This window comes from Eptesicus fuscus, chromosome 2 (assembly GCF_027574615.1).
Source record: "Eptesicus fuscus isolate TK198812 chromosome 2, DD_ASM_mEF_20220401, whole genome shotgun sequence".
Lineage (NCBI taxonomy): Eukaryota > Metazoa > Chordata > Mammalia > Chiroptera > Vespertilionidae > Eptesicus > Eptesicus fuscus.
This window is the reverse complement of record NC_072474.1, coordinates 116,621,892-116,644,754: the sequence shown is the minus strand read 5'-3', so window position 1 is coordinate 116,644,754 and position 22,863 is coordinate 116,621,892. Positions and strand designations below refer to the sequence as shown.

Here is a 22,863-nt window from a genome sequence, read left to right as displayed (position 1 = left end):
GACCCTGCTTTTCCCTTCCTGTGCCCTGACTCCCACGCTCAGGCGCCCATTAGCCAATAAAGAGTAAACGCTCGAAACCCTAGGCACCACCCTCAGATGGGGAGGAAGGCAGAGCCCGGGGGCCTAGGGCAGCCATGTACCCGCCGGGGCCATGACTATACATGCTCTTCCTCACAGCTTCCTGCTGGTGTTTGCTGAAGGGCGTCCTGTGATCGTGTCTGACCCACAGGGGCCGGTCCAGCCGCCACGCTGGGCCCAGTGGGGGAGATGTCTGTGGAGGCTCCCTCAAGCCGTACAGGCTGCGGTGAGCGCCTCCAACACTCCCGGCAGAGCGCCTCACTCCCATAGGCTGGGACTTGCACGGCAATGACGGGGCACTCACCCAGGGCCCACGGAGGCTGGTCAGATGAAGGGCCAGGCCTCGGCCCCACTGTCCCGCCCTGCGCCTCCTGGAACTCCTGTTCAGGGCGGCAGCTTCAAGGGGCTCCCTCGGGGCAGCTAACTGGCCTGCACTCGGAGGGCTGGCACAGGAAGGGGAGGTGCCCACCCAAGAGGAAAGCCCCAGGCAGGCTGACGCCCCCAGTGAAGAAACCGGGATGGGGGGCACAGGCTCCCCCCTCAGCAGGACTTCCCAGGAGCGAGGAGGAGCAACAGAAGCCCTGCCTGTGCTAACACGCTAGACACCAGAAGGAGGTGCACGTACGTGGCACTGCCCGCCCTGCTCCCCAGAACGAAGCTTTGAAATGGGCGGGCTCTCGGCGGCACTGAGGACAATCTGTGTTGAAGGAGTGGCAACCTCACTTTCTGACACTGTCCCCGAGGGAGTGGCCCAGCGTGATGCGGAGAAGCACCTGGCACCGGGCAGTGACAGGGGTTTGGCCTGGGAGGATGGCTTCTCACCAACTTCTCACTGAGATGTTGATTCAAATCCTGGAGCAGGTCCCCACAGACGCTCTTTGGGGGGCAGAGGACCAGTGATAGAGGTGTCTGTCTTTTAGATCCATTTTATTTTCATGGGCCCATATGAAACGTCTAAAAGTTTAAACAACTGAAGTTGAAGCTTGGGAACCTTAAATTGGGATAAGTCAGGCACGAACGTAGACTGTAGGGTAATGAGTAAAACTTTCTTACCGGGCAAACTGATCGTGTGCCTCTTGTTCTTGGCTGCAGACAGCAGGCTGCGCCGTCTCGATGTAGATGCACCGATCGCTGGGCCTGACTCCTTCCTCCGGAACACGGCCCGGGGCTGAGGCAGCCAGGGGACCACCGCCTTCTGCGCGGCTCTGCAGTAACATCACAACGCCTTTCACAGAGGAAACTGGAGCCTGCGAATAGACAATGAAATAAAGTTTCAATATTAAACATAGACAATATGTTTATTCAAGAAAGATATGTCATATTTTGTCATTAAAGAGACAGAAAAGACCTAAAGTTAAATTTGTAAAGATACAGCTCTTTATAACAATCAAGGCCAGAAACCAAACCCATGATCTTACTCTGCAAATCTGGTCTCCTTCCTATTCACCATCAAAACAGAAGTCAGCCAGTGCGATACAACAGGAAAGAGAAAGAGAAGATACATAAATCAGAAAGGAAGAATTATACTGTCTCTATTTCCAATGATACAAATGTCTCCATAGAAAACCCAAAGGAATCTACAGAAAAACTTACCAAGGTTGCAGGATACAAGATCAAAACAATAAAACCAATTGCATTCTGATACAATAATATGTTCATCTATAATAAGCTCAACAATAAAGATTAAAAAAATAAACATGTAAAACTGAACTTGTATAAAAATTATTGTTTTTAATAACTATTCTAAAAAATGAAATACTTAGAAACCATCATAATATGTACAGGATGTATATGGTGAAAACACTGGTGAAAGAAATCGGAGAAGACCTAAGTAACTGAGAGACATACCATGCTCAAGGATTACAAAACCCAAAATAATAAGAATGTCATTCATGTCCCACCTGGAGTACCAAAAACTGAATGTCTATTTTCCCAAGTTAATCTGTAGAACCAAGAAGATCAATAAACCCCAAGTACAAGAAGCATGAAGAAAATCACACCCCTATGCTCATAGCAGCATTATGTACAATAGCCAAGATCTGGAAACAGCCCAAGTACCCCTCAGCAGATGAGTGGAAACAAAAGCTGTGGTACATTTAAACCATGGAATACTATCTATCTATATAAAACCCAAATATGCAAATCAACCAAACGGCAGAACGACCGATTGCTATGATGCGCACTGACCACCAGGGGGCAGACGCTCAATGCAGGAGCTGCCCCCAGCCTGCAGGCCCTGACCGGCGGCAGGGGGTGGGGCCAGCGAGCAGGCAGCACCAGGACAGCCAAGGCAGGTGCGAGCGGGGGCCCAATCACTCCACCAGCAGCCCCACAGATCGGCCCTGATTGCCGGCCAGGCCTAGGGAACCTACCTGTACACGAATTTTGTGCACCAGGCCTCTAGTGTGATTATAAAAAAGAAGGAACTCTTACTCTTTGCAATAGCATGGATAGATCTAGAGAGTATTATGCTAAGTAAAATAAACCAGTCAAAGAAAGACAAATACCATTATCTCATTAATATGTGGAATCTAATGGACAGAATAAACTAACGAACCAAATAGAATCAGAAGCATGGAAACATGGAACATACTGGCAGGTTCCAGAGGGGGTGTGTGGGGATGACTGGATAAAGAAGGTGAAGAAATTGACTAAAGAACATATATGCATACCACACAGACATGGACAAAAGTGTGGTGAAGGCCAAGGCAGGGGGAGGCGGGGTGGGAAAAGGGGTGAAAATTTGGGGACCTCTACAATAGTTAACATTAAAAACTTTTCATTTAAAAAAATGAGCAAAAGATCTGAATGGACCATTTACCAAAGAAGATGTACACATGTCCAATCAGCACATGAGAAGATGCTCAATGTCATCATATATTAGGGAAATACAATTTAAAACCAAAATAAAACACCATGTCATATCCACTCAAATGACTAAAATAAAAAAAGACCGCCTTAGCCAGTTTGGCTCAGTGGATAGAGTGTCGGCCTGCAGACTGAAGGGTCCTGGGTTCGATTCTGATCAATAATTCTCTTTCATCGTTGATGTTTCCATCTCTCTCTCCCTCTCCCTTCCTCTCTGAAATCAATAAAAATACTTTTAAAAAACACTATGCATTATCAATAGCTTACCACTGGGGAGATGGGAAGGCTTAAAATCTTATTTCTAGCTCTCCCATTAAAATCAGACACCAGAAGCATGGGTTTCTCTTATGGTGCCAGAAAAACAAAGCAAACAAAAGCCACACTGTTTACTGACCTGGTCAGCTCGTAGCTGGGTTGAACCATCCTTGTACATCAGCGTCACCACCAGGGATCCTGCCTGTTGGAGCATTTCAATCAGCTGGCTTTTCTCCAAATCCTCCAGATGCCTGACATCACAGAAATGGTTTCTGAAAGCCCTTGAGTCCCCAGGATTCAGGGAGGCTTCCACCTCCTCAGCATCTTCTTTCAATGCTGTATGTTTACTCATTTTCTCTGGTGAATTATGACATGGAATATGTCTTCTTTTAAGATTCATGCTTTCTTTATTTTCATTATTGACGTGTTGTTTTAGGAAATGTTTTCTTCTATGTTGCTTCTTCTGTAGCACTGAAGCCTCTTGGTTACACTGTGGAGTTGGACAGCTGGAAGGAGCCCGTGAGCTGAGGTTCTGTCTTTGGTCAGTAAACAGCTGATCTGTGAGTCTGATACTGGAGGACTGAGAGAGTCTGAGGGAAGCGCTTGATGTCTGGCTTGTGAAAGAATTAAGATCCTATGGAAAAGTGGGAAACATTTCATTAGCATATGGATCCATAAGACAGAGATCTATAAAGCTCATCTGAAGTAAAGTGGGAACACAGCTCCGCATTATCTAGAATTCAGGGGTCCTCAAACTACGTCCCGAGGGCCACATGCGGCCCGCCGAGGACATTTATCCGGCCCGCCGGGTGTTTTTGCCGCCGCTGCCTGTCCTGCTTAGCAGCCGACTTAGTAGTGTGCATAGGAATTTGTTCATAGTTTTTTTTTTTAAACTATAGTCCGGCCCTCCAACCGTCTGAGGGACAGTGAACTGGCCCCCTGTTTAAAAAGTTTGAGGACCCCTGAGATCCTGCTGTCTAGTGAATTACATAGCAGTGTCTTCCAGAGCGGTCACTTTTCCACCCAGGCAGGAGCACGTATGTGAATCACAGGTGGGACCAGGTGGGACCAGGAGGGAGTTCAAAAAGTCTGCAACCACCCCCTGGGCGGGACTCGTGCAAGTGACCAGAGAAGCCATGGACGGGAGTAAGTTCTGATATGCAGAGACTGAAGGTTAAAAACTCACAACTTCCAAGTAAAGGTCATTTATAGAGAAACTGAAACCACCACAATGATTTGATATGTTAATCCAGTGGTCGGCAAACTCATTAGTCGACAGAGCCAAATATCAACAGTACAACGATTGAAATTTCTTTTGAGAGCCAAATTTTTTAAACTTAAACTTCTTCTAACGCCACTTCTTCAAAATAGACTCGCCCAGGCCGTGGTATTTTGTGGAAGAGCCACACTCAAGGGGCCAAAGAGCCGCATGTGGCTCGCGAGTCGCAGTTTGCCGACCACGGTGTTAATCTATCTACTAAAAATTTATTTAAAATATACCCCTCACTGGTTTGGCCCAGTGGATAGAGCGTTGGCCTGCGGATTCAAGGGTCCCAGGTTTGATTCCGGTCAAGGGCATGTGCCTTGGTTGCGGGTACATCCCCAGTGGGGTGTGTGCAGGAGGCAGCTGATTGATGTTTCTATCTCATTGATGTTTCTGGCTCTCTCTCCCTCTCCCTTCCTTTCTGTAAAAAAATCAATAAAATATATATTACAAAAATAAAAATAAAATAAAATATGGCTCAGCAGCAATCCTCTGCCTCAACCTAGCAGTATGCGGTATTCATTCAAAGTATCACAGACCAACCTATCTATTTCATTATGAGATTCGTTAACAATAAAATGTTATTTTTAATGTTTATTTTTTTAAGTTTTATAATATATTTATGTTGTTTTAAACAACTATATACTAATAGTACTTTTAAATAATTTTAAAAGAAAATGTTTTAACACTTGGTAATGGGATCACAGAAAATTTTAATATATACTCATTTTTATAGTAGAGAAATATTATGAAGTTTTCAAGAAAAGATTGTCAAGCATAACATTATATTACACTAGAGGCCCAGTGCATGAATTCGTGCACTGGGGGGGAGGGGGTCCCTCAGCCCGGCCTGTGCTCTCTTGCAGTCCAAAACCCCTTGCTCTTTACTGACTGCCTGCTCACTGCTCCTTACTGCTCAGCTCGCTGCACCTTAGCGCTTCCACAAAGGCAGGAGAGGCTCCCGGCTTCTGGCTGAGCAGCGCTCCCCCTGTGGGAGCGCACTGACCACCAGGGGGCAGCTCCTGTATTGAGCATCTGACCCCCGGTGGTCAGTGCGCATCATAACGACTGGTCATTCTGGTCATTCCACCATAATGGTCACTTAGGCTTTTATTATATAGATTATAAATCTGTGGAGGTTTATACAAAAAAAAAAAAAGAGTCAGCCCGGCCGGTGTGGCTCAGTGGTGGAACATCAACCCAGGAACCAAGAGGTCACCATTCAATTCCCGGTCAGGACTTGATCCCCAGTGTGGGGTGTGCAGTAGGCAGCCAATCTATGATGTTTCCTTCTTTATTTTTTTTATGATGTTTCTTTCTCATTGATGTTTCTATCTCTCCATCCCTCTCCCTTCTTATCTCTCTAAAAATCAATAGAAATTTTGTGTTGTTTTTTTTTTTTAAAGGCATTTATGGAGAAAAGGAAAGTATAAAATTTCAGATTGTTGAATAATGTCTTGCTGAAGTATTTTTTTAAAGGGATGATTATGGGTGATAAGTTACCAGGGTATAGTATGTATTTAGATTTTAGTGGATATATTCTAGACAATGACATACAGTTTTTAAAAGGTCAATATTATCAATACACCAGAAATCATGCCCTATGAAACTTCCAAAATTTGTGATGAACCTTTTAAATGTCAACTTAGAAATGGCAGGAGGTACATGTCTTTTCAAAATTCTTTCGAGAGAAAGGACACAAAAAGGTTTGAGGACCTCTGGCTCAGGGATCCAAGCGGCACAGTGTGAACTCGGGAGAGAGCATTCCCTCACTAACCCTTTTTCTGTCAAAGGTGTCGCCCCTCTGCCTCAGGGTAAATTATCATCCCAGCACCCCAGCAACAACCCGGGGACATATTTAACTACAGGGAGTTTGGGGTGCATTAAGTTGGACTGGGATTTGAACACAGTAGTTTGCTTCACAGTTCATTCCCTTAACCACTGTGCTGCCTCCACCTGTTTCCAGGATGAGGCCTTTAGTGATATGGCCTCTTCTCTCTCTCTCCTCAAGCCCAAACCATGTAACGCCCCTACTGTGAATTGTATGCCCTTTCCTTTCTGAACTTCTCTTTATTTCCACTAGCCAAAAGTTTCAAGCTCTCTCACCTTAACCCAAAAAGCGTTCTCAAAGTCCTTCCCCAACTCTCCAAAGGCTGACCATCTCCTAATCACACTTTAGATCTCAACTCAGGTATAATTTTCATAATTAAAGGAAAGACATCCCAGACTTCTCTCCATACCACCCAGCAAAAGCAAGCGGAAACAGCACCAAGCCTGGGTTAGATGTCTCTCCTATTGTCTGGAACTGACTTCCCTCCTGACACTTGACACACCTGGTCGTAGAGACCTTTGTACTTCTGTCTTCCTCTTCCCCTCGTATGAATCAACCCAAAAGCTCCTGAAGAACAATAACCGCCCCCCCCACCCCCGCCTTTAAACCATTGTATTGCCCGGCTGCAGTGCCTCAGTGGTTGAGCGTTGACCTATGAACTAGGAAGTCACGGTCTGATTCCCAGTCAGGGCAATGCCTGGGTTGCAGGCTTGATCCCAGTGTAGAGTGTGCAGGACACAGCCGATCAATGATTCTCTCTCATCATTGATGTTTCTTTCTCTCTCTCCCTCTCCCTTCCTCTCTGAAATCAATAAAAATATATTTAAAAACAAACCATTGTATCCACAGTGCCTAGCATATAGTAGACACTTAACAAATATTTGTTTGATAAATGAAGGTTATCTGTTATAATTATTCATATTTGCAATGGCTTACCATTTTATCCAGAGTTTGACTCTTCCCATCTTCAAGTAGTACTGGATACTTAACACTGGATTCGTTTACCACTTCTGCAGCTTTTAAAAACACAAAAAAGAAACACGAGGCATTAACGGACTACTGAAATCTAAGTCATATAACCAGTGAATATTGAAAATAGCCTCTACAGTTGTGCTACTTACTCATTATTTACTTACTTAAAACAACACAATAAAATTCACAATCAAAATGCCTATTACCATTGTAAGAAGATTTTGATGTAAAGTATCTTCAAATTAACTGGAGGCAGATTCATGTGATCGTGAAATGTTTATTAAAAATTACTACCTGGCATTTATATTTGATTACTTGATTCTGAAAACCCTTGTAAGAAACCTGGTAAGTATTAAAGGTTTGAGGAAATTCTTAGACTGAATAATATTGCAATGGAACAATTAAAGGTTCAGTAAAACATCATTACTACAAACTTCTGATTTAAATTTCGCTTTCTTTCATTTTAATAAGCCTGGGCTGGTCAGTGTTAGAATCTGGGTCCACCCCCAGGCAACAGGACTCAGGAGTCTGTGCTCATAACCACTGTGATGTACGGTGCCTCTGTGGCAATGATAACAACCAAGAAACGCAAATGAAGGGCACACTTTCACTTACAACAGAAAAAAGTTATACTTAGGGCAAGTTTACAAGAAAGGGACTAGGCACTCAATGATTAAAACCTAAAATCTTGCTCTTGGCTCAGTGGTTGAGCATCAACCTATGAACCAGGAGGTCACGGTTTGATTCCTAGTCAGGGCACAAGCCTGGGCTGCCAGCTCGATCCCCAGTAGGGGACATGCTGGAGGCAGCCAATCAATAATTCTCTCTCATCATTGATGTTTCTCTCTCTCCCTTCTTCTCTGAAATCAGTAAAAATATATTTTTTAAAAAGACCTTTTTAAAAAACACACCTTAAAATCTTATGAAATGGCATAAAGTAAGATCTATACAAATGGAAAGACATAGCGTTGGGATATACGCAAAATGTTTAATTCTTCCAAACACCAACTTAATGCAGTGTCAATCAGAGACCTTACAGGGCTCTTTTTAATTGAAAAAATAATGAAATGCTAAGTATCTGAAAATAGACGAGCAAAGTCACAAAAATGAAAGACTTGCCTTGCCAGATTACCAGAATACACTATAAAGTCACTACAATCAAATCCACATGGTATTTGAATAGGAATAGAAGAAAAGATCTCTAGAAAAAAATCCAGAAACTGACCCCAAGACTTACGAGACTTTAATATACAACAAAGATGGTGTTTCAATTAAGTAGCAAAGGACACATTAAGAAACAGGGTGGTACAACTAGCACCACTTCGAAAAGAAACTAATGCAAACTACTTGGGAAAACTACGTGAGACAAAAACGACAAAGGACTAATACCTGCATTCTACAAGTCTTATACATGGACGAAAAGACAACTTAAAAGGAAAATGAGTAAAAGATAGGAAGAGGCAACACACAAAATAGCCAATTCCCCAAAGCAAATAAACAGGATACAATGCTCAAACTCATTAGCGGTCAGGAAAATGAAAACCAATATAATTGGAGATGGATGGGGATAGGTAGTTTCATGCATTGCTGGTAAAAATGTGGATACAGTAAGTCCTCACTTGACATCATCAGTAGGTTCTGCGACTTAAGCCAAATGATGTATAAGAAAACCAATTGTACCGCAAACTAATTGCAATAGACAAGAGTTAAGTTCCTATGGCGCCTCGTCAAAGTGATGACAAAACAATGTTATTTGAGGACCTGCTGTACTTAGAATATTTTTGGAAAGCAAGCTGCCAACACTTATTAAAATAAAAAATATATGCAGCACCTTTGGGAGTTGGGAAGAAATGGACTGATCCCAAGAGAGCAAAGATGGGCCTCTTGGGTGCCAATGAAGTGCTATTTCTTGATTTTTGGGTGACGGGTAGAGGGGTGTTCAGTTTGTGAAATTTTGAGCTATAATCTTAGGATAGATGAGGTGTGTGTGTTGGTGTGCATGTGTGTGTAACCTCAGTTTTAAAAACAGACAAAAAATATATAAATCATCTAACCAAACAACCTCACTCCTGGCTGTTTCATAGAAATATATGCAACAGTAAATATTTTAAATCAAAATGTTTATGGCAGTATTGCTTTATGGCAAAGGACTGATACCAGTCAAGAGGGAAGTCGATGAATAAATTATGTAACGTCCACACTCTGAAGCACATAGCCATTGAAAAGAATGACTTGAAGCAGTATCAGTTGACTTGGAGACGCAGAAATCAGTGAAAATGTGATCCCATTTCTAAAGTGACCAAATCTCCCCATTTGTGTACATGTTACACGCATGCACTGCACAGGTGTTGCCCCCAGTGGCCATCTAGGAGGCGGGAGTTTCTGTTCAGGAAGGTCCCTGGGAAGCGCTCTCAGGACCGACCTCTGCAGGCGAGTGAAGGCGCCCGTCCCTGCAAAGGGAGCTGCCACGGCCCTGCGGAGTTGTCCCTGGTGGGGGTAGGGAGCTGGGCCGTGGCCTCAGCACCAGCCAGCCACCGGCTGTTTGCTCCTGGGAAAGCGGTGTGTCCTTGGGCCAAGCAGTTTCTTTGCAGCTGAGGCCATCACCAGGAGGCGCTGTGCTGGGAGCAGCCTACCAGCAAGGACCCAGTCCTGGGCACACCTGGTGCCCACTACACGCGTCCCACACTCGGCTCACGGCTTGCTGCGCACAGCCACTTGCTTCAGCTCATTCTGAGCAGCTTCTTCCGGAACCTGTGGCCTCTTCCTGGGGAAACTTGTCAAAGGAAGGGCAGCGGCACTGCAGCTTGCCTCAAAGCTGCAAAAGCTATTTGTCTCCCTCATCTACAGCCGCGCGAAGGCCCTCACCCCGGCTGAGCATTCTGGCGGCCTAGGCACCTTACTGACAGGCCCGGTGCCTCTTGCCGGGTCACGGTGACTTAACGGCCAGGAGGGAAGGAGGCGGCGGTTCCTGAGGGAGCAGGTATTCCTTTTTCAGGACAAGCCTCTCGCGTGCGGGGATGGGACACTGGCCTTTAAGAGAGCAGCAGCCACTTCCGCAGGTGCCAGAGGTCCCTGGGACTCAGATTTCAATGCACATCTCAGGGCCTGGCCCTCTTCCTGACCGAGGCCTGACCTTGAGGCAGCACACCTGCCAGGGCTGAGCGAGAATCCAGCCTTCTCGGAGCTCCCAGCTCCACAAGTCTTCGGACTGAGCCCTGGCTTGTGGCTGCAGGTGGTCTGCTGGTAGGCTACCAGGGAAGCCCTCTGGTCATCACATTTAGCCTTTCATTGCTAAGCATTCACCCTCGGTCTGTCTTTTTCCAAAGGACGTATTATTCCCAGCCACAGCCACCAACCCCACGGGGTCCCAGCAGCCAGGGCAATGGCTGTCACTGGTACAGACCAAGCACCCAGTGGACGTTTTAGCTGCGCTGCCACCCTTGGCATTCCCACTACAGCTGCTATGACGTCACCGGGCTGGCCTCCCTGAGGACCCACCTCCAGAACGCCATGTCTGCTTCCAGACCGCTCCCTGCACCAGCTGCAGCAGATCAGGGTCCTGGGAACCAGACTGAGCTGTGCCCGCAGGAAGTTTGCTGGGGGCTCAGGGAGAGGGGCTGGGGAGCAGAGCAACAGTTAAAGCACCCAAAACACTTCACAGTTAAGTTCTCTAAAGTGAGCCGCATGCTGCTGATGAAGTATTTGAACAGAAACTTGTAAAATGCTGACTTCATCCTCAGCTGTGAGTGAAGGAGAGAAAAGAAAGGTAGGTAGACAGTTGGAAAATGTCATGTCTGAACGTGACAAAAAGAAGGAAAGTGGAGGGGGGGAACCAAGATGGCGGCATAGTTAAACAACTAATCTGCTGCCTCACACAACAATTTCAAAAATACAACTAAAAGACAAAAACGTCTACCACCCAGAACCACGGGAAAGCTGGCTGAGTGGAAGATTTACAACTAAGAAGAGAAAGAAGCACAATCGCTGAAAAGCTGAGGTACGGAGGCACGCGAATCGGGCTGGCGGCGGGCAGCTGGGTGCGCGGCTTTTCTTCAACCCGCAGGGAGACAAGCTCCCGATCACTGAAATCCAGTTTCTGGGGACACTCGGGGGACCCAGGCACCTACGGGGAGAAGCTGGACTCTCGGCCATCGGGTCGGAAAGTGAGAGTGACTTTTTTGCAGTGGTGCGCCCAGCAATCATTGTTTACTGCGCTGGAGCGCGGGGCGCAGGGTCTTGGAAACGTGGAAAGGCAGAGACGGCTGACGGCAGCCATCGCCGTTGGCCACGCCCCAGCCTAGTGACGCCCTGAGACCCCGCCCAGCCCTGAGGCCCCGCCCCGCACATTCTACAAACCCGCCCCGGCTCCACACAGCGGCTTTTGCATATAAATGGCCTGTTCTGGAGCAGCTTAACCAACTGCAGCTCCAGTCAGACTGCTCCAAAACCGCCCAAGCAAAGGAGGAGAAAACTAGCCCTTGCTGTGGCTCCTGCTGGGGGACACACAGTACACAAGGGTACACCAAGAGTGTCCACCTCAAGTAACTGGGAGGCTGACCCGTTGAACCAATAGGACACCTAGTACACAAAACTACCCTACCAACTTAGGGAAGCAGAGAATATGAGAAGGCAAGGAAACAGATCACAAACCAAAGAAATGGAGGAGAACAAGCGACTGGACATAGAGTTCAAAACCACGGTTATAAGGTTTTTCAAGAATTTCATGGAAAAGGCCGATAAATTCAATGAGGTCCAACTAGAAATTAAACATACACTGACTGAGATAAAAAATATTATACAGAGACCCAAAAGCAGACTAGAGGATTGCAAGAATCAACTCAAAGATTTGGAATACAAAGAGGCCAAGGACACTCCTCCAGAGAAGCATGAAGAGAAGAGAATTCAGAAAGTTGAAGATAGTGTAAGAAGCCTCTGGGACAACTTCAAGCGAACCAACATCAGAATTATGGGGGTACCAGAAGAAGAGAGAGAGCAAGATGCTGAAAACCTATTTGAAGAAATAATGAACGAAAACTTCCCCCACCTGATGAAAGAAATAGACTTACAAGTCCAGGAAGCGCACAGAACCCCAAACAAAAGGAATCCAAAGAGGACCACACCAAGACACATCATAATTAAAATGCCAAGAGCAAAAGACAAAGAGAGAATCTTACAAGCAGCAAGAGAAAAACAGTTCGTTACCTACAAGGGAGCTCCCATACGATTATCAGCTAATTTCTCAACAGAAACCATGCAGGCCAGACGGGAGTGGCAAGAAATATTCAAAGTGATGAATAGCAGGAACCTACAACCAAGACTACTCTACCCAGCAAAGTTATCATTCAGAATTGAAGGGCAGATAAAGAGCTTCACAGATAAGAAAAAGCTAAAGGAGTTCATCACCACCAAACCAGCATTATATGAAATGCTGAAAGGTATTCTTTAAAAAGAGGAAAAAGAAGAAGAAAGATAAAAATTATGAACAACAAATACATATCTATCAACAAGTGAATCTAAAAGTCAAGTGAATTAAAAATCTGAGGAACAGAATAAACTGGTGAACTTAATAGAATCAGGCATAGAATGGGAGTGGATTGATAATTCTCAGGGGGAAAGGGGTGTATGTGTGGGGAGTATGGGAAGAGACTGGACAAAAATCATACACCTATGGATAAGGACAGCGGGGGGGGGGGAGGTAAGGGAAGAGGGGGGGGTAGGAACTGGGTGGTGGGGAGATATGTGGGGAAAAAGGAGAAACAATTGTAATCTGAACAATAAAGATTCATTAAAGCTTGGTACTATAAAAAAAAAAAAAAGAACATAAAAATAAAATAAAAATAAAATTTCCACCTTAAAAAAAAAAAAAAAAAAGAAGGAAAGTGGAGGGACGGGACTAAAAAGGGGCCGGCAAGGGCCTTGCAGAACATGGGTTGTTCCCAAAGATGGATTGTGCAGAGAGCAAGTACAAGAGTGAGCTAATTCTCACAAAGGCAAGACCAAACGCAACAAAATGAAGGCAAACAGCACTTAGGGAATTCTGCAAATCCACGGGAGAGAAGGCAGCCCTGAAGCAGGCAGAGCAAACTGAAACCAACACCTGGCAGGCTTTGCCGTGACTGAAAATCAGAGTTTTATGTTTATGGGATAGAAATAAAAATAATGTAAGTCGTTTATCCATAAACTCTGGACTAGAACGAATATAACCGAAATAGATCTATTTTGTCACTTTGTCATCTGTCCTTAAAATTGCAAAGATTTCCACGAAATGATGGAAATAAACATTTCACATAAATAAATTGGATTTTGACAAATATCTATCTCTAGGGGCCTCAAACTCTTAATTTGCAATGTCTGTAAAATACTTTTATTTTACTAGAAAACACCAAATTCACCTCTAAGCTCTCTCAAGTTAAATAAAAAAGAACCTGGATAAATGTATGCTAGAAAACATTACTTGATCTTTATAGGTACTTAGACAAAACATAGAGGTGTAGTCTAATAAATATGTTCTTAATCATATGTACAGCACCAGGTCAGCCCCAAATCACCCTGAAAACTCCTGCTCCCCAGTATTCACCTAAGACTTTCAGTAGCATTACTGAACAATAAAATGCCAATGAAAACTCAAGTCAGATGAACCCAATTCTAAATCTAGTTTAAAAGTGTAGGAATTAGGGTGAAAAGCTGAACTACTATTCACCAAAGACCCAACACTACAATGCAATGGCTTCAAGAACAAAAAGCAGGTTTATTTCCCAGGTCGAGGTGCGTAACCTCAGCTGGTGGTGCAGCTGTTCATGAAGCCACTCTGGGACCCGCTTCCTTCCAGCACGGAGTTCCACGATCCGCTAGGATACCGTTGTCATCTGCAGGGTCAGGAAGGAGTCCTTTCAGGTGGCCAGCTAGGAAGCAAGCTGGATGTTCTCAGGCCCACCCTGGAAATGGCACGCACATACCACTGACGGAACCTGCCACTGAGCCACACCTGCTGTAGGAAGACTGACCCATGTAGTCTGATCGTGTGCCTCAGAAAGGAAGGACAGACGCTGGCGTGGCAAACACATAGTCTTTGCCAAAAGGCTTTTGGAGCAAAACAAAATGCCCGTGATTAAGTGAGAAATGGTTGCCACTGAGCAAGGAGAGGGTTTGAAGTTGTATTTTTAGTTTTTGTATCTTTTTTTCTTCTTCACAGCAAAGGCTTTTAAAATAAGAGATCAATCTTGCAAAAAGTTTATGCAGTCCAATCCTTACTGAATATGTATCTCAACATACCTCAAGAAGTCTAGCAGATCAGAAAAGTAGACCCCAAAGTGACATATAATATTAATAATGTTTGGTTTTACTGGTACTTTAGTGTTTGTAAACCAAATATTTGTAGCTTATTTTCATCAATTTCTGAGTGCAAGTTTGATATATACTTGATATGAAATGTGCTTTCAGATATTAAATGCTGATTTACAATATTTTAAGAGATAAGAACAGCTCAGCATGTGACAAAGAACCCAGGAATCATTAGGTCTTACATCCAGCATCATTCATCAGTAACCCACTAGCAATCCAACTTTAATTCAAATTCCTATCCTATATAATAAAAGCCTAATATGCTAAGTGTCCAGTCAACCAATCAAAGCATAATATGCTAATGATATGCTAAGGCCACTCAATCGCTCCCTATGACGTGCACTGACCACCAGAGGGCAGACAGTCGACCAGTCACTATGACGTGCACTGACCACCAGGGAGCAGATGTCCCGACCAGTAGGTTAGCTTGCTGCTGGGGTCCGGCTGATTGGGACTGAGCTAGACGGGCCAGACACTCCCTGGAGCCCTCCCATGGTCACTCCCCGGCTGGCCAACCTCCTTCATCCCTCCCCGGCCCCGATAGTGCACCAGTGGGGTCCCTCGGCCTGGCCTGCACCCTCTTGCAATCTGGGACTCCTCAGGGGATGTCGGAGAGTTGGTTTTGGCCCGATCCCGCAGGCCAGGCTGAGGGACCCCACTGGTGCACAAATTCATGCACCAGGCCTCTAGTGAAATAATAAAACTGGTGAGACTCAGTGGTAGACAGACTCTAAGGTGGTCGGTCCCAAGACCCATGCCTCCCAGTATTCATTCCCTTGTAAACTCCTTCCCCTGAGTCCAGGTGGGACTTATTGACTCACTTTTAAACAACAGAATAAAGAAAAGGACAGGGTATTTGTGATTATGCTACATAAAACTGTAATGTCAGTCACGCTAGGGACACACTCTTGCTGGCTTTGAAAAAGTAAGCGCCTATATGATGAAAAGGTGCCTATGGCCACAACTACACAGAAAAGAACTGAACTCTGCCAAGAACCGTGTGAACGTGGAAGCGAATGCTTCCTCATTTGAGCCTCAGATGAGACTCCAGCCCTGGCTGACACCTGCACTGCAGCCTTGCAGATGCCTCGCTAAGCCGTGCCCAGGCTCCAGACCCACAGAAACTGTGAGATAACAAATGTGTTGTTTTAAGTCACTAAGTTTGCAGTGATGGTGTTATGTGACAACAGATAACAGAATCCTTGTGAAAATCCATTTTCCAAATCCAAAACACCTGACAAAAAATATAAAAACTTATTTTTTATTATCTATCTTCTCAATGCTATCTAATAAAAAGCGAATATGCAAATTGACCATCACACTGTAACAAGATGGCTGAGCCCACAGCAGAGGCAGGGATTCCATAACACAAGATGGCTGCGCCCACAGCAGAGGCAGAGATCCTGTAACACAAGATGGCTGCACCCACAGCAGAGGCCGAGTTCCCGTAAGAGCTTTAACGAGCAATCAGCAGGGACCTGAGGCTGCGTGGCGCTGGGCTGGGGCAGGGACCTGAGACTGCACCCACCCCCACCCCCGCCTGGTGGGGCTTGACAGGGGACCTCAGGCTGCGCTCCCTGGCCCGGGCCAGGGGACCTCAAGGCGCACCCCCAGCCCTGCGCCAGGCCAGGCGACCTGAGACCACGCCCCCCACCAGCGGGACTTGGGGGTGGGGCCGGCCAGGTCTGGATCTAGCCCATTGGGGATGGGGCCAGCCGGGTCTGGGTCTCGCACGATTTCGAGGCGCACGTGGATGAGCAGGGACTTGACTCTGGGTCCCGTGGCGCGCCCCAGACTCTGACAGGAGGAAGATTTTCATATACATTTTACTGATTTTCTTTTATCTCTGACACTTCTATTATAGAGAAAGGGCATATAGCAATATTAAAATACTTCCTCTAATTAATTCCCTTTTAATGTGCACGACTTTCGTGCACCGGGTCACTAGTAAATTTATAAAAACTAGGGCTTTAACAGGTATTTTAAGACTATGACAGAGAGTTTGTGAGACGGGTGACTAGCAGAAATTTTCCTCGAGAGACTCACATTATAACTACCTACCAGTTATTGAAGGGAGGCACAGTTCCACCTGCCAAGTGCACACTGCCTTTTAGAAAGCAAATATGTACAGAATAAAGGAGAAAGCTCTTCAATGATTAATTTTTTGTCTTTTTTTACTATTCCCACCACCAGCATCATTACCCCTAAAACACTAGGTATGTAGTCCACACCCAAAAATCCTTATCAGTGACTTCATTAGTAACTTCTATAAGACACACAAGCAACAGATGCCTGAATATAAATGGAGTGAAATGTTAAGTGCTATTATATCTTAATTAAGAAACTGCATTTATAACAGTGTTTGCACTGTTTGTCAATACTCTCAATTACTAATTCTCAATATAATTACTCGATTATATCTCACTCACTTGTAACTTACTCTGGAGAAAAGAAACAAACAACTTATTGGCCCAGAATTACAAATTTAAAATACAAACTACTTTGCTAGTGAAAAATATGTTCCAAACATTTCAGTCACATTAATGAGCATATGTCACAGCTTTTACTATTATACCACGTCATGAACATATATACACAGATTCACCAACCTTTGCTCCCTAAGAGTTTACATACTTCTGCCAGTACAATATATATATAGATAGATAGATAGATAGATAGATAGATAGAGATAGATAGATAGATAGATAGATAGATAGATAGATAGATACACACACACACACAATCAAAACCACTTCTTGCCCTGGCCTGTTTGGTTCAGTAGTTAAAGCGTTAGCCTGCAGACCAAGGGTCACAGGTTTGATTCCTGGTCAAGGGCACGTACCTGGCTTGCAGGTTCAATCCCTGGTCCCCATCAGGGAACATGCAGGTGGCAACCAATTGATGTCTCTCTCATCAATGTCTCTCTCTCTCCCTCCCTTTTCCTCCCTCTCTTAAAAAATAAATCAATGGAAAAAATATCTTCAGGTGAGGATTCACACAAAAACTTAGGAAACAAAACAAACAAAGAACACTTCTCTTGCCCACCACACACAATGAGCAAACACAGTCACCCAGTATCATTAGGGGATGGGCTCCAGGACTCCCAGGGCTACCAAAATTCGTGGATGCTCAAATCCCTTCCATAAAATGGCACAGTATTTACATATAACCTCTACTGGCATAACGACCACAGCAGGGTATGCCTACACATCACTTCATTTGGGTGGACTCAACAAAGTGCTGGGTGCATGTCAAACTCAAGTTTTGCTGCTTTCTGGAATTTTCTGGGACTTTTATTTTTTGCTAATATTTCTATCTGCCGTTGGCTGAACCTGCAGATTTGAAATCGGAGGCTATGGAGGGCTGACTGCACTGTGTACAGGCTCAATGACCCGAGCTAAGGCGGAAGCACAGGCACTGTGGAGGAGCCCTGTCTTTTGAAGTTACTTCAACAGCCGCTGGGATTCTAAGGGAATGTCTGACAGCAATGCCTGGGGCAAGGAAGTGTTCCATTTGAAAACAAGGGCTCCGTGAGCAGCAGCTCAGGCATCGCTGAATGGAGTAAAGGGAGGGAAAGCTGGACTCCCCTTGTCCCAGGCAGGAGCTTCCCCACACAATTTAAGTTCTATAGAATAATTTTGCTACATTTCATTTTCAAACTCTTAGTCTTAAGACTTAATAACACCAAAGTAACAAAAGACAGAAAGGTTCATAAATATTACTCACTCTTTTCACTCTCTCTCCAGTTCTTAGACTCCACTAAGTCACCTGAATGCATAGCAGACATAATCTTCTGAGCAACACTGGAAAGTGGTATCTGACAGAGATCAAAGCCTACAAATGCCTCATGATTTTCCATTTTCATAAAATCCTAAACATAAGATAAACATAACACCTATATATTAATTTTGAGCCTTCAAAATAAGAAATAAGAAATAATGTGAAATTTTTTATGTACTGAGACTTTCATAAAAATTTTTATATTAAAAACCACAAGAAATAGGTATAAATTGTCCCTTTTACACATAGGATCGTAAGAAGAAAGCAATGGTTAGCGGCTCCTTTGGGAGTATTATGATATATAAGTAACAAAGAACATATTTTCTAGTTAACCAATTGTGAAGCAATGGGCTCAGATACTTCCTAGTTTGTTATTATAATCTTCACATACACAAACCTAATGAATTATTCCTGACTGACTGGCCTGATTATGACACACCACCGGACATCCTTCCACGCGCTCTGCTCAGCTACACTGGGCCCCTAGGGCTGAGGGCATGGAGGTCAGGAAGCCACAGCACCAATCACCAAATAGCTGGTTGGTTATCTGACATATGTGGCACTGATCTAAACAGAATGCATTTCATTAACCAGGAAACAGGCGACATATTTTTCCACATTGCTGCAGAAAATTTTTCATTATCTAGTTCAAGGTAGAATCGGGGGAAAATGTTTTTTCAAGCACATTTAAGATTTACTTCATAAATTTTAAATAATGTACAAATGCAGTAGTTGGCAAAACATTTTTGTTCAATACATTACAAAAATTATCAGCCGAAACCGGTTTGGCTCAGTGGATAGAGCGTCGGCCTGCGGACTCAGGGGTCCCAGGTTCGATTCCGGTCAAGGGCATGTGCCTTGGTTGCGGGCACATCCCCAGTGGGGGGTGTGCAGGAGGCAGCTGATCGATGTTTCTAACTCTCTATCCCTCTCTCTTCCTCTCTGTAAAAAATCAATAAAATATATTTAAAAAAAAAAAATTATCAGGGCTCATCTGTCACCTATGCATACCTATTTTCTGATAGTTATGGTTGAAAAATTCCATAAAGATTACATTCTAGCCCTAACCGGTTTGGCTCAGTGGATAGAGCGTCGGCTTGCGGACTGAAGGGTCCCAGGTTCAATTCCGGTCAAGGGCATGTACCTTGGTTGCGGGCACATCCCCAGTAGGAGGTGTGCAGGAGGCAGCTGATCGTTATTTCTAACTCTCTATCCCTCTCCCTTCCTCTCTGTAAAAAAAAAATCAATAAAATATATTTTAAAAAAAAAAGATCACATTCTAGGTTTTTAGATATTAAGGGCAGGTCCTTCTTGAAAGTAATACCTATATCTTTCTATAAAACTTACATGGCATATAAGAGAGGCCATGTATAATCAGGCATTAAAGCAGCATTTGATGTAATAACTGATAAGCTACTTCAAATTATTTCATACCAACTCTTAAAATAACTTCTATTTGTTCAAATACACTTGTATGCCGACTATTACAGTCCAACATTTTTTTCACACCGAAGAAACTAATTAAAATAGCATTACGCATCTGTCCTGGTGGGTGTGGCTCAGTGGTTAAAGGCTCACCTGCACAGGGGCAAGGGGAAGCTCAGGTTTGATTCCTGATCAAGGGCATGTACCTGGGTTGCAGGTCCAAATCCCTGCCGCCAGTAGCGGCGTGTGTGGGAGGCAACCAATCAATGTCTCTGTCACATCATTTCTCCCTCTCTCCCCGCCTCCCTCCCTTCCACTCTCTCTAGAATCAATGGGAAAAAAAATATCCTCACTCCTTGGGTGAGGATTGTTTTAAAAAAGCATTATGCATCCTTTGAGCAAGCACTTCTAAGAAATTTTGAAATTTCATTTGAAAGTCATTCATGTGTAAGTCACACTAAAGTTAAACCAGCGCTGAAATGTCTTGCAGAAATTCTGAGGCCCCAGGACCTGTCTGTAAAATGAACAATGAGCCAAGGAGACTTGACATTTGCTGTGGTCTAAGTAAGAACATTAAGACTCAAAGTCTATAGTAGAAAATGAGGGAATACAGTCAGAGTGGCAGAATTTTAGTTTACAGTCAAATATAGACTTAGCTATCCCATATATTAAGCTTACAGCTTTAACAATGCTGATTCAAAGTTCTACAAAATTTAAAAACATTTAACAGCAGAATATTTCTATTTCTAAAAAAATTAGTAAAGGTGAGATACAACTCTATTAAAAAAACAGACAGAACCCTACACACACTTTTTCCTTTACAGTACATACATTTTCACCTAAAGGAAGAATTGTATGGCTTCCCTTTGGCGTATCTGAATTGTCAGCATCACTATGCTTGCACTTTGAGGCTATTATTAAGTAAAGTAAGGGTGACTTGAACACAAGTACTGCAACAGCTGATGGGATAACCAAGACAGTTAAGTGACTAACAGGCAGGTAGCACAGTGTTGACATGCTGGATAAAAGGATGATTCACGTCCCAGACTAGACAGAGCAGGTGGGCGTGAAATTTCATCAGACTATTCAGAACAGCACACAATTTAAAACTTATGAACTAGTCTAACTGGCATGGCTCAGTGGTTGAGCATTGACCTATGACCCAGGAGGTCACGGTTCAATTCCTGGTCATGGCACATGTCTGGGTTGTGGGCTTGAACCCTGGTGGGGGGTATGCAGGAGGTAGCTGATCAATGGTTCTCTCTCATCATTGATGTTTCTCTCTTTCTCTCTACCTTCATCTCTGAAATCAATAAAAAAGTGTATATTTTTTAAAATAACAAAAAACTTATGAACTATTTATTTCTGGAATTTTCCACATAGTATTTACAGACTATAGTTGACTGCAGGTAATTGAAACAGCAGAAAGCAAAACTGCAGATAAGGGGACAGCTATTGTAAGGTGTTTTCCTTGTAAGTACAAAGTTACCAGGACTAAGTGGCACCAAGCAAATGTTCAAGTCATATTAAGCACTGGTATTCTGAACAAACATGTTATAGAAAGAAAGAAAAAAGGAGAAACCAAGATGGCAGCATAGGTAAACACCTAAACTGCTGCCTCGCACAACAATTTCAAAACTACAACTAAAAGACAAAACGTCTATCACCCAGAATCACGGGAAAGCTGGCTGAGTGGAAGTTCTACAACTAGAAGGAAAGAGAAAAGAGCATTGAGACGTGCACAAGCGCTGAAAAGCTGAGGTACGGAGGTGCGTGAATCGGGCTGGCGGCGGGTGTCTGAGTGCGCTGCTTCTTTCAACCCGAAGGGAGACAAGCTCCCAATTACTCTAAACTCCAGTTTCTGGGGAGACGCTGGGGACCCAAACTCCCACGGGGAGAAGCTGGACTGTCTGCCATCAGGTCGGAAAGTGAGGGCGGCTTTCTTGCAGAGGTGCGCCCAGCAATCATTGTTTACTGCGCTGGGGTGAGGGATGCGGGGACTTGGAAATGTGGAGACGAAGAGATGGCTGACTGGCAGCCATCGCTGTTTGCCACGCCCTAGCCTAGTGACCCCCTGAGACCCCGCCCCACACAATCTACAAACCCACCCAAGCTCCACACAGCGGCTTTTGCATATAAATGGCCTGCCCTATCACAGCTTAACCAAACAAACTGCAGCTCTGATCAGACAGCTCCAAAACCTCCAAACCCCAAGCAAAGAGGAGAAAACTGTAGTTCTTGCTGTAGCTCCTGTTGGGTGGCCTCAGACAGTAGCTGACCTGCACCCCATTGGAGATCCAGAAGCTAGCGTATCTAGTGGTCAGTGTGAGATGACACCAGATTTCAACTCCTCAGATCCATAAGGGACACATTCAAGAGGTAGACTCAGTGAGCACCAAAGCCCCACTGAAGCAAGTCTTGTCTCATAAGGGTGTCTCCAGCACAGAAGTTCTCCCATCATAGACACAGCTGATCCTCACAGCCAATTGGCCTGGAGGTCAATTCCTCCCAGTGAGACCAACAACAATCAAGGCTTAACTACTACAAGACTGTGCACACAGCCCACAAAGGGCTCCACCAAGAGTGTCCACCTCAGGTAACTGGGGAGGCTGAGCCACTGGGCCCTATAGGACACCTAGCACACAGGGCCACTCTACCAACTCAGGGAAGCAGCCAAAATGTGGAGACAAAGAAACAGGTCACAAATGAAAGAAATGGAGGAAAGCAAATGACTGGACATAGAGTTCAAAACCACGGTTATAAGGTTTTTCAAGAATTTCCTAGAAAAGGCCGATAAATTCAACGAGACCCTCAAGGTAATGAAAAAGGACCAACTAGAAATTAAACATACGCTGACTGAAATAAAAAATATTATACAGAGACTCAACAGCAGACTAGAGGAATGTAAGAATCAAGTCAAAGATTTGAAATACAAAGAAGCAAAAAACACTCAACCGGGAAAGAAAAAAGAATCCAAAAATTTGAAGATAGTGTAAGAAGCCTCTGGGACAACTTCAAGTGTACCAACATCAGAATTATGGGGGTGCCA

The 22,863-nt window shown here is 44.4% G+C and overlaps 1 protein-coding gene across 1 annotated transcript in view; it reads right to left on the bottom strand.

The window, feature by feature from the left end:
* Positions 1-22,863, bottom strand: part of POLN (DNA polymerase nu) — a 96,832-nt gene that overhangs the window by 61,981 nt on the left and 11,988 nt on the right. Inside the window, exons 2-5 of the mRNA XM_008150970.3 lie at positions 18,336-18,480; positions 7,233-7,312; positions 3,341-3,835; positions 1,132-1,325 (exon numbers count right to left, since the gene is read on the bottom strand). Coding sequence (XP_008149192.3) covers positions 1,132-1,325; positions 3,341-3,835; positions 7,233-7,312; positions 18,336-18,474 — 908 coding nt within the window. The 5' untranslated portion in view covers positions 18,475-18,480. The remainder of the gene's footprint in view (positions 1-1,131; positions 1,326-3,340; positions 3,836-7,232; positions 7,313-18,335; positions 18,481-22,863) is intronic.